Here is a 12,995-nt window from a genome sequence, read left to right as displayed (position 1 = left end):
AAGAGACACAAGTCTTCCAAACATCCAATTGAATGCAGGCGAAGTTCTTTTTTGTAGTCCCTTCCTACATATGTTTGAAATAAACATACTGTGAAGGTTGACTTTGCTTATTATAATTTTACTAGACCACTCCTTGCCTGGTTTCTGATTGCAGTGACGGGGATTGTGGAAGGATAACAATTGAGGTTGGGCATTTAGGGTACATGCACATGTCTGTAAAAAAAAAAAGAAAAAAAAAACGCATTTCAAATTGTTTTTATTTATGGATCTAAATGCAGGCTTCATGGTTATAATAAGGATATGCATACAGGTATGCAAACACGCTCTGCATTCAGATCTGTAACCAAAAAATGAAAAATATGCATCTGAGGACATGCTTTTTATGCCTGTATGTGTGTAAACGCATGTATATGCATACACATAGATGCAAACAGTGCATTCTGGGAGTGAGAACAGCAGGAGGATATAGAAATAGAATTTTACACATCTAAACACAAGCATTTTACCAATCATTTATGCAGGAATATTTGTGTCAGAAAAACCATACTTAATTGATTAGTACAACTCTTATGGCTGTGTTCATTCTGTTCTATAATGGCAGGATCTTTAATTGCATTTCAGTTTTGTTGCTTTGAATGTATATCTGGGCTAACCTGTGGCTTTTATATTTGTTTGGATCTCCACCTTACCTGCTAATATTGGTAGCACAACAGAGTAAAGCCTGCAAATACTTGTGTTTTGTGTTGTGTGTGTGTGTTGTAAATGCCTTTGACTTTTATTATGCAGTATGTGTAGTGTTTTTCTAAACAAATATACATTGTATGTGTAACACTTTCCATACAGCTTTACATATGTGAAATTTATGTATACTGTTTTTCCAACATGTGAAACATATTTAAGTAGCATTACCTTACTTGTAAGTTTGTAATAAATTGTCTAAGTCGAATAAATGAAAGTAGAAATAATAGAAATAATAATAATTAAAAAAAAATAATACACTCTGATCACATATCAAATTAGAAATGCCAGGGTCACTGTTTCTGTCCATGCTGCCTTTCTATATTCTTCACAAACAATTATTAAAAAAAAAAGAAAGAAGAAGAAGCAACCAGTAGAAAAATATAATTATACAGATTTATTATAAATATTTCCGAATTCAAAGCTTGGTGAGCAGTAACTTGGGATAGGATTAGTTGCTATATTGCTTTCTGCATTCACATGTTCATTACTAAAAGTATTGAGGGTGTGAAAAGGTTAATAGTCTATGGCAATTATGGTTCTTATAGGTTACTGCTCCCTGTCTTTGCTCTTTCTCATTGAGTAAGCACCACACTTTGCATTGCTTTATGAAATGAGCAACAGGTAGCATGCAAATATTAATTAATTAAGTAAGCAAATTAGCAGTTTAAATATATATATATATATATATATATATATATATATATATATAAAAGGAGACCTAGCTTTGCTATGCATATGTTTACAATCAGTACAACCTATATACAGGATCATCAGGATGTGCTGAATAGACAGATACTCACACTAGCTTATGTACTAGCATAGCAGTGTGTTGGTGTAAATGGCTTCCATTACAACAAATACATTTTGGGTAAAAAGTTTCCTGAACAATCTCTGATAAACGGCTTCCTTTTCTCCTCCTATATACTAGAATAATATTTACAATCCAGCCTCTTACTGCTTGTATCCTTGGATATAACCACCCAGCTACCCTCCTGCTCACAACTGTCTCATTATTTGTTTAAGGGAAATGAGAGCTCCAAATTAGAGCCTTACATAGTTAATTAAAATACCTGGCTGCTTCGTTTGTTTGTATTCATTATTTTGTGAGAGTCCAGCCCAGATGATGCCGGAAAAACTCAATAGCAGCAAGAGTCGCTTCTGACACAGAACTATAAACAGGGGGACAGTGGGACATCATTGATGTTCTCTACGTCATCATGGTTCAATAACTTTTGCTGCATAGGAGTGTCAATTGCTTTCTTGATTTGTTTCCTGACACTCCTTGTTATAGTAACTGATGTGTTGTAAACCTTCATAGAATACTTCTAGTATGACTTCTGCTTTGCACAATATGCAGTGACAGCTGGTAACATGGTACAGAAGTGCAGGTGCCCAGTGCAAGCAATTCCATTTCATTTTTCTAACTGCTGTGTACTATTAAGCATCGATTTCTTATTGGCTGCAGGGAATACTGTGTATCATTGCTTTTTATATAGGATGTATATTAATTACAACATATAGGTCAGACAGTGTCCCCCCCACTGCAATCTATAAATAAGTAGCCTTATTACTATGACCTAAATGTATAATTATTATTATGTTTATATTTGTGTCATTATTTTCTTGTTGTGGTGTTTCCTATTATTATGTTATTCAATTATGGCTATAATAATAATCATTATTATTTGTATTATGTTTATATTTATGTCGTTATTATTCTCTTATTGTTGTTCTTCCTATTCTTTTGTTATTCGATTAATAAGGCTATAATAATATTCATTATTATAATGTTTATATTTGTGTTGTTATTATTTTCTTGTTGCTCTTCCTATTGTTATGTTATTTTCAATTATGGCTAATAATAATAATTATTATGTTTCTATTTGTGTCGTTATTATTTTCTTGTTGTTGTTTTTCCTATGATGATGCTATTCAATAATGGCTAATAATAATAATAATTATTATTATTATTACACTAGCTTTTGTAATTTGTATTATTTTCCTGTTATTATTATTTTATTCAAGTGTTCCTCTAAATATTATTATTATTTTGATGCTTTTTTGTTGTTATTATGATTTTGTTGTTATTATTTATGTTCATCGTTGTTTTAATTTTTTATTATTATTTTAACAAAGGAGTTAAAACGCTTGTTTGCTCACTGTTTGTATTGTATAGACATCTGTTTGTATTATGTATCCGTGTGTATCTACCTGTCAATCATTTTACATATTTTATGTTTGGTTCATTTTTTCACTTCCCTTATGAGCACTGTATACACTTTTGAAAACAATCGGTCAGGTGCATTGTTATTTGAACGGTATACAGCAATGTATGAATAAGTACTGTAGGAGAACAAGTGGCTGGAACTTTTCCTGAACTTTACAGGAACCAACAAGAGGCTTCAATTATTTGCTGAACTGTCTGAGATGGAAATCCTGGGCCCAGTCTTGAGATCCACACATTCTTCTATGTACTCAGAGTACCATATAGAACAAAAAGGGAGAAAAGCTTTTAGAGAAGAATCAATGCAATGAGCTGGCTCTTTGTCTTTGCTGCTCTGGAAGATAAAGCTCCGGCTGTTGCAGTCACTTTCAGTATACTCATAGTGCTATACATGTGAGGGGGAAGGAAATTCACATTATGCTTCAGTGTCAGCCACAACACCTTTTATTATACGGATCATTATTCCAGAGACTTGAGATCTCTAGTATATATATATATATATATATATATATATATATATATATATATATATATATATATATATATAGCTATATTTCCCATGACCTATAGCAAATGCTATTGTATTATTACAGAATTCAAGTGGTGTGTGTGTTTGCCCAGTCCCTTCTCCTGAGGTCACTTCTGGTTAATGAAGTAGGGGTGAGTGTCATTTACCAAGGGTTATTATCTAGGATCTATAATGTATAAGAGGATCCCCCGACAATCTGCCCGATCTTAAATCCCACGACATGCGACAATTTTACTACCACTCTGTCAGCAGTGAAAAAATAAATAAATAAATTAACAAAAAAAAAAAAAAATTATATATATATATATATATATATATATATATATATATATATATATATATATATATATATATATATATATATATATATATATATATATATATATATATTTCTTCGGAGGGGGGTGGGGGTAAAATTGGTGGGTACCTAAAATTTCTAGCAATTAATCTGAATGCTCCAATAGATTTTACAATATTAAACTGAATGCTCCACTACAATTTAAAGGCAGTTCCTAATCAGACAACACACCATGCTTATAGGGAAGGCGCTTTTTCATCAAGGTTATGACCAAACAAATTAAAAAATAATAATATTAAAAAGTAAAAAAATATATATAGATAGATAGATAGATAGATAGATAGATAGATAGATAGATAGATAGATAGATAGATAGATAGATAGATAGATAGATAGATAGATAGATAGATAGGTAGATCTAGATCTATATATATTTCAGTGTTCATGTATACATGATATATATATAGGCTTTGCAATGCAACCTTTCTTTATGGATATCCAGAATGCATTAAGCAACGGTGGAGCTTGAGTATGCATTTGGGAAAAGACATATATACATACACATAACTTAATAAAAGTATGATGGGCACAAGACTGTATATATTACAAATTTACATACAGTCACACATGCTGTATTAAATATCTATATGCACACCAAAAAAACATAGTCAACTTCAAGACTGATTTTTTTTTTTATTTTTTTCTCTTTAAAAATCAAAATATTTTCAATTACAATTACATTTATAAAATTAAATTCATTTGAAACAATTTGCATTTTTATCGAACCATTATTTAAAACCTTTTCATAAGAAACCATAAGCAGGGGAACCATGCAATAAATTACGGATATACGGGAAGAGGAAAAAAAAAAAACTTAAAAAAATGACAAAAATAAACACACAGCAAAGACTCCCAGTCCAGCTTCTCCCCAAATGATTGAGACCCTCTATTTTAATTGATGCAAAGGGGACAAGCTGGAGAGGGTATGACCCCAGCAGAAAGAGAATAAACAGCCACTATGAAATCGTACCCTTTTTTTCTTGTAATGACCTATATCATTTAACACTATCAGAAAAAAAAAAGTAAAAAAAAAAATAAAAAACGTATTACTAAGCTAAACAAAGAATGGGTTCTGTTACTGCCATCGGGCTCTTCCAAATTGGTTCTCTTCTGCTAAATGATACAGCAAGGTTTTCTATCCATGAAGAAGTAACAAAGGGACACCCCAGTCCCCGTCAGAGTAGTGACCCTGGTTTAAAGAATATGGAAATGTAACCTTTTTTCACAGCACAATTGTCCTTCACAAATGTGGAGTATATATAAAAAAAGAGTATTTTCTTCAATTGTTTTCCTTTATTACTGCCCAAACCCCTGACGTGTAAACTTGCCTAGGAAATTGATAGACATATAGCAATATATACACAATAAACAGTTCTTTTAAATACACTCCTCTGCAGCTTAGTTGACCTTTGTGCTTTTATATTACATTGAAAGATCTCCAAATCTGCATGTGTTTTCCATTCGTGTGTTTAAAATAACTTTTTTTTTCTTGCGTTGTAATACATAAGTACATAAGTAACAGTCAGGGACAGGATATCGTCCTCCACAGTGGAGGATAATCTGAGATGAATGGGGTCTGATTATTATGTGTTAAGGACCGGTCTGGAATAGACCCCTTGGTAATACGTTGGCTCTAGTGCTGATGGCTCTATAGTCCCTCTGCCAGTCATGGTTGTGCTGCCAAGGGGCATTGCAGGAAGGGAACCCCCATAGGAGGAATACTGCTGCAGAGCCTGTTCATAAGCCTTGAAGTCCAGTTTGTGTTGTTGCTCAGATGAAGACATCAGGTTGTTGATAGAGAACGGGTGGTTAAAGGAATAGTGGGGATCTCCTTTCATGTGGATGTGTGACTCATGAACTAAAGAGTGAGATGTGTGAGCCGGGTGAGACGATAAAGGAGATGGGCCACCATTGCCTGCCACCTGTGGTTTCAGGTCTCCAGTAGAACCATTGTGGTCTAAGGACTGGGGGCTATTGGAAGGGTTGGACATGGAGGAACTGCTGTCCATCTGGCTGGACTTTCCATGTCCTCGATGTAAAGGTGATGAGGAATCTGACTGATCCTTTCTGCTGTCATGGCCTCCTTTGCCCCCTTGGGTCTTCTCGCATTTAAAGCGCTTCTGCCTGCGGAGGTAGCAGCCATTCTCAAACATGTTCCCGGAATCGGGGTGCAGAGTCCAGTAAGATCCTTTGCCAGGCTTATCTGGGGACCTGGCCACCTTAACGAAGCAGTCGTTGAAGGACAGAGAGTGCCTGATGGAGTTCTGCCACCTCTGCTGGTTCTGCCTGTAGTAAGGGAAAAGGTCCATGATCCATTGGTAGATCTCACTGAGTGTCAACATCTTACTGGGAGCCTGCTGGATGGCCATGGTGATCAATGAAATGTATGAGTAAGGGGGCTTAGCATGGGGGTAACTTCTCCGGAAGGTCTTAGTTTCTCTGGTCCTGTTGATGTTGGAGGGGGCATATGCCATGGGGCTCATTCCTGAGTTCATACTGGAATAAGGGCTCAAACTGTTCATGGAAGCTTGCTGGGCAGACATGGCGTTCATGCTGCCTGGGCTCAGGGCGCTGCCCATAGGTGCCACTCCTGATGTCATTCCATTCATAGCACTAGAACCAGCACCCATTCCTGACATGCCACTGGGGCTCAAGCCAGCTGCTAGCCCTGAGTTGGCATAGGACATGTTGAAGGAGCTTGGGGTGATGTTGTTGCTGGAGCTCATGGTGTTCATGGTCATGTAGGTGTTCATGGGGGCCAACCCTTGAGCCATGTTGTTGACCGGGACAGAGGAATAAGCCTGGGGAGATAGATAGCAATTAGAATTTATCCACACCGTAACATAATATAACAACCAGACATTTCTGTGTTTTGGTCACTTTTTGGTGGTGGCTTATCTAGGCTTAGTCGTAGGTTGCTACCAGGATCTTCCAGGGTCTTCAAATATCAATCAGGCTCAGGGGAGATTTATTTTCTTTTTTTATTGCCACCTGAATAGATTGCTTGGCTGGACTAAAGCAAAAACTGATTCTGTTATGCTTCTTTCAGAAGGGGTTGTCGCCAGAAATTGTGTGACAAGTCCCAGTATAGACTTCTAGTCCGACAGAAGATCACACACCTGTCCCAATATCAGTCTATTGTTATATTCTTAGGTGGAGATTTCAGATATGTGTCATTTTAGGGAGAAAAGCACTATTATCACAGTAATAATAATAATAATAATAATAATTATTATTATTATTATTATTATTATTATTATTATTATTATTATTATATTTTTATTAGACATTTTATGCTTTTAATAAAAAGATGACCAGACACGTTATTTAGATAATCAGGATTTTGTATTTTGTCTTTCCAGAACAACACCTGCAATTCCTCTTTGGCCCATGTACCTGCTCCACACAGTTCGACCCAGGACGATCTGATACCAACTTTACACCCCCAAAATGTAAGAGCTGAAGTCAATTCACAATGGGTCAATCAGAATTAAGATATATATGATATAAATCACTAATATATTGTAGTTGGTCACTTGTTCTATTTTGTTGTCATTAAAGTAGTTGACTGTCACTTGTGTATTACTAAAAAATAGGAACCTTCAATAAAAGTAAGTAAATAATATATAGTAACATAAATCAGCTAAAATGTCAATTATTTCCTGAAGAAATATATTTTAGACTAGTCAACTTGTACTTTACCGAAGCATCTGATCCTCATCACTGAAATAAGTATACTTCAATCTTCTGTCTCTTTGGGTCAGAATAAAATGATCTTTTAGCAAAAAGTCCCATAAAAGACTTGTTTTAGTTATTCTTTTGTCCCTATAATCATCATCCTTTAGCAAAATATAAAACCCCCCAGTGGACCCATTTTAATCTACATGTATGAGAAAGTAATTGACAAATGTTTGGACTGTTTCAGTACATATGTTTATTGCTACAACCTAGTATTTAATGTTATGGACTGATTAGGAGTCATTATAGAGTCTATAGCATATTACGATTTCAGAAACAGTTGGTGAATATTGATGCTAATCTTGAACATGTTTGTTTTAACTAATATATAACATTTATTAAGCACCTCTAGGTACACACAGGTGCCCAGATGTCCCATGTTCTAACTGTAGTAGAAATATATTTGCACTCTATAGCCAAAATCAAGTCAATGGCCAACTTACTGCATTTTCCCTGAGATAGAAGCAGATCCAGTTACCTACATGGCACCTTCCCCAGACAATACCTATATGAATTCAATGTCCTATTGTTAGCCAATCCCAGAATTTACAATGTAATCTCCCTACTTCAAGGCAATGTTCATTAGACATTGTTCACTTTGTTGTACAACTGAATGTCCTATTGTAGTTCACTTAGCATAAACAGTATATAGTATACTAAAATGTGTACGGGGACAATAGTCTCTAATTAATAAAGTATACTATAGACTATAGTGTACTATAGATTTCAATCTGTATGGGGCGGGGTAATGGCATCTAATTAATAAAGTGCGCTACATACTATAGACTAAAATCTGTTGGGGAAGGTTGGAGGTTGGGTTGCACAATTATGTCTAAATATTAAAATATGCTACAGACCATGGTGTCAAATCTGTAAAGGGGGCAATGGCATCTATTTATTAAAGTATGCTACATATAAGCTATACACTAAAAAACTGTAATCAACTAATAAAGTACGTTGCAGACTATAGCACACTATAGACCTAAATCTGTAAGGGGGGAAATTGTATCTGATTAATAAAGTATAATACAGACTATAGTATGCTATGGACTCAAACCTGTATGGGAAGAAATGGCATATATTTATAAAATATCCTACAGAGTATAGTGTACTATAGACTGAAGTCTGTATGGGGGAAACTTAATAAAGTAAGCTACATACTATAGTATACTATAGACCAGAATCTGTACTGGAGGCATATCTAAATAATAAAGTAAGTTACATACTATATAATATACTATAGACCAAAATCTGTAAAGGATGCATTGGTATCTAAATAATAAAGTAAGATACTTACTATAGTATACTATAGACCAAAATCTGTACAGGAGGCATTGTTATCTAAATAATAAAGTAAGCTACATACCATAGTATACCATAGACTAAAATCTCTATGGAGGGAAATGGAATCTAATTATAAAGTATCCTACAGACTATAGTATACTATAGACTGAAATCTGTATAGGGGACAATGGTACCTAATTAATAAAGTAAGCTATACTATAGACTGAAGTCTGCAGTGAACAATGTATATAATTAATACAAGGAATGTCGGGTCATTTATGTGGAAGGTAGATATCCAGCCAGTGGTTTTAAAACAATAGTTATGCGAATTATTCATTTTTTTATAGAGATGGTCACAGAAGATTGGCAGAGAAATGCCCAGATGTTCATGTAGAAAGTTTAGAGGGCCGTCGGGGCCGACTAACAGAAAGACGTGGGTGGTAAGATTTTAAAAAATGTCATTTTAGCGGATGATCAGCTGCTAGATCAGGTCTCTGAGCCCAGCCCTTTGAATTAGCCCCAAAATAGCTCAAATATCAGCTAAATGAAAGCAGAGAAAGCTTGATGTGTGATCACAAAGGGGACGTCTGAGATTGTCTGTTGGTGTAATTGGATTATCCCCAGGCATAAAATTAGGAGTTACCATGTGCTGTGACATATGAGCCTCATGTGATTAGGAATAACATACCTGTATGGGGAAAGGTGCTCACCTACTTACAGCACCGAGGCTCCGGCTCACAGCCCCAGACACTGGATTTATACATACTAAAGAGGGTACAATATCTAGTGTATGAGGACATTGCGATCAGCCAGGGGCAAATTTAAATGATCCTTCTCGCCCAAAAAAATGACCTGAGACGGACCCATTCTTATGGATGTGAACAGAACTATAGGTACAAATTCTTATGTCTGTGAAAAGACCTATAGGTACAAATTCTTATGTGTGTGAACAGAACTATAGGTACAATTTCTTATGTCTGTGAATAGACCTATAGGTACAAATTCTTATGTGGGTGAACAGAACTATAGGTACAAATTCTTATGTGTGTGAACAGAACTATAGGTACAAGTTCTTATGTATGTGAACAGACCTATAGGTACAAAGTTTTACGTCTGTGAACAGACCTATAGGCACAGACTTGGACATCCCGACACAAGTCTGTGCCTATAGGTCTGTTCATATACATATGAATTTGTATATTCGACTTGTATTTGTATATTCGACTTGAGACTTTATAGATAACATCCCTTAAGGGGAAACATTTTCCCAAGATCTGATCACCTGGTAGAACTGGTTCCAGTGTTTCTCCAGTCCGCACCTTCTTTGTAGAAGTCAATGTTTGAGGACTATTACTAGGTAACATTATTACTGCGATCCTGAAATGTATTACTCATTTCCATTATATATGTCGATGTTTGAGGACTATGATGTCTATTTTATGTGTGATATATGTTGTTATAGTAAAGGAATTAGTTCTAGGAGTACACCTGGGGTACATATAGAGCGGAGAACCAGGGATGAAATGAGACCCTTCCCAAGTCTGTCCCCTCTCCCCAGGAGCAATGTTTGACCACTTTGATGTCTCCTATTTGTGTGATAGTTATATTGGTAAAGGAAAACGTTATGAGGATTAAAAAGGAAGCCATTTAGGAGTACATCTGGGGTACAGATAACTGAGAACCAGGGATGAAATGAGACCCTTCCCAAATCTGTCCCCTCTAGGTCCCCAGAATCAATGTTTTATGACTAAGATGTCTCCTTTATGTGTGATACATGTTGCTATAATAGTAAAGGAATACGTTATAGCAATAAGAAGGAAACCAATCAGGAGTACACCTTGGGGTACAGATAGCTGAGAACCAGGGATGAAATGAGACCCTTCCCAAGTCTGTCCCCTCTAGGTCCCCAGGAGCAATGTTTAATGACTAAGATGTCTCTTTTGTGTGATACATGTTGTTATAATGGTAAAGAAATACGTTATAGGAATAAGAAGAAAACCAATACATATATAGCTGGGAACCAAGGAAGAAATGGGACCATTCCCAAGTCTGTCCCCTGTAAGTCCCCAGAATCAATGTTTGAGGACTATGATGTCTCTTTTATGTGTAATACATGTTATAATGGTAAAGGAATAAGTTATAGTAATAAGAAGGAAACCAAAGAGGAGTACACCTGGGACACATGCACAGATAGCTGAGAAGCTGGGACGAAAAGAGCCCCTTCCCTAAGTCCCCAGGATCAATGTCCCCCTGGACTCCAGTATGGAAGTGAAGTTCCTGGCAGTATTTGGAGAGTCAGTTACTGGAATTGCCAGCAAGGTTTAGGAATGTTCTCTCTTACCTCTTGGGTTTCCTGGTAGTAGTTGCTCCAGTCTGTAGTCTCGTGTCCTTCCATTTTAACAATTCCTAACATCCTGGATCTCAGGTACCCGAGAGAATCATTCAGCCCACTAATCCAAGAAGTGGAGGGGTCAGGGGGGACCCGGGGAGGGGTGATGGCTGGGAGGACAACGCCGTGTCCCCTCAATCAGGCAGCAGCAGGAGGGGGACTGGGAGAAAGCAGACTGAGCTGATGTGGATCTTACGTGCAGGCAAGGCACTTCCCTCTTCCTTCTTCTCCTCCTCTTCTTCACTCACTCCCTCCCTCCCTCCTCACACACCTCCCTCCATTGACTGCCAGCACAAGGCACCTTACAGAGTACAGTTCAGCCAGCTACACCTGCCCTGCGCCCATGGCAGCGCACTCTGTACACACTTCTCTGATGCCAGGGCGGCCCCAGGTATACAAAAGTACATGGAGCTGAGCCTTCCCACTGCTGAGAGCAAACCAATAGTAAGGAGAGGGCAACAACACCCTCCTACTGCCTGCTCACTCACACACATGCCTGCTGCTCGACTCCACTGCACATGAAAACCGACATCATATAAAATAATAATACTAATAATAATATTATTAACAACTTTACCAACAATAGCAAAATCATTCTAATACTAATAATAATACTAGCAACCATAATAATAACAACTGTAATAATAATAATAATAATAATAATAATAATAATAATAATAAATCTTCTTCTTCTTCTTCTTCTTCTTCTTCTTCTTCTTCTTCTTCTTCTTCTTCTTCTTCTTCATTTTATCATTACCATGCTTCTTCTTTTTTAATTATTTTAATTTTTTTTTTTTTACTGTTATTATTATTTTTACATCAATTGTTTTGTTTGTTAATACTATTATTGTTATATATACACGATCTTCCTTAAACCAAAGCAAATATTGTACATGCTTTCAGAATTCAGTTTTTAGGGTTGTCCTTATTTTTTTTTTTTAAATTGATTTATATTTATTTAGAAATTCATATATTTTAAATTCGGATTCATTTTTCTATTTGCATAGATATGCATGTATTATTTGCAAACAAATCATTGACCATGTACTGCTTATGTTTAAAAAATACAATAGAAAAGATGATACTGTTGAATAATCCGTTTTTATGTAACTTTTTTTTTCTTTTACGAATGAATGTAATGAAAATACAGACGAGAAAGATTCGCATACGTTTTGCTTTTCTCTTTCTTTCTTTCTTTCTTTCTTTCTTTCTTTCTTTCTTTCTTTCTTTCTTTCTTTCTTTCTTTCTTTCTGCATATGTATGATAAAAAATAAATAAATAAAGGGCGTTAATAGAAGAATAAAATATGTTCTAGCACTGGGAAAGGCACTAAAATTTCGATTAAAGTGGGACTACAAGTATAAAAAAGCCCTGAGACTCGGCAGTTATAGGCAGACACGTGCTGTTCAATTTGTTTTATACAAAGTATCATTGAAGCAAAGTGCTCAGGTATTCTGAGTACACACTTTTCGGTAAACAAATCTACAAACAGAAATATGAACTTCAAATATGTACAGTCAATACACTCTGGACAGCCACACATTTCACACTTAAGTAATTGTATGCAAATAGATGCAAAAACATTAGGAGATGCAAAGGAGGTGGGGAATGACATCAATATCAATGTACATTGTATAATAAGATAATAAGACTATTCACTTTATTACATTGTATGTGTTCATTTCTATGTTTTTTTTTGTTTTTTTTATACTTTTCATTGGCTAGCATCACA

General features: G+C 35.7%; 1 protein-coding gene across 1 annotated transcript; it reads right to left on the bottom strand.

Moving 5' to 3' along the window:
* Positions 1-4,465: 4,465 nt before the first annotated feature.
* FOXA1 (forkhead box A1) lies at positions 4,466-11,621 on the bottom strand. Its single transcript, XM_073610176.1, has 2 exons — positions 11,216-11,621; positions 4,466-6,653 (listed from the first exon to the last, which is right to left on the bottom strand). The coding sequence occupies exons 1-2, from the start codon at positions 11,285-11,287 to the stop codon at positions 5,436-5,438; spliced, it is 1,290 nt and encodes a 429-aa protein (XP_073466277.1). The 5' UTR covers positions 11,288-11,621; the 3' UTR covers positions 4,466-5,435.
* Between the last annotated feature and the right edge of the window lie 1,374 nt (positions 11,622-12,995).

This window comes from Aquarana catesbeiana, linkage group LG13, assembly GCF_042186555.1.
Source record: "Aquarana catesbeiana isolate 2022-GZ linkage group LG13, ASM4218655v1, whole genome shotgun sequence".
NCBI classification, from domain to species: Eukaryota; Metazoa; Chordata; class Amphibia; order Anura; family Ranidae; genus Aquarana; species Aquarana catesbeiana.
Note: the sequence above shows the minus strand (reverse complement) of the source record. Positions and strands in the feature narration are given on the sequence as shown.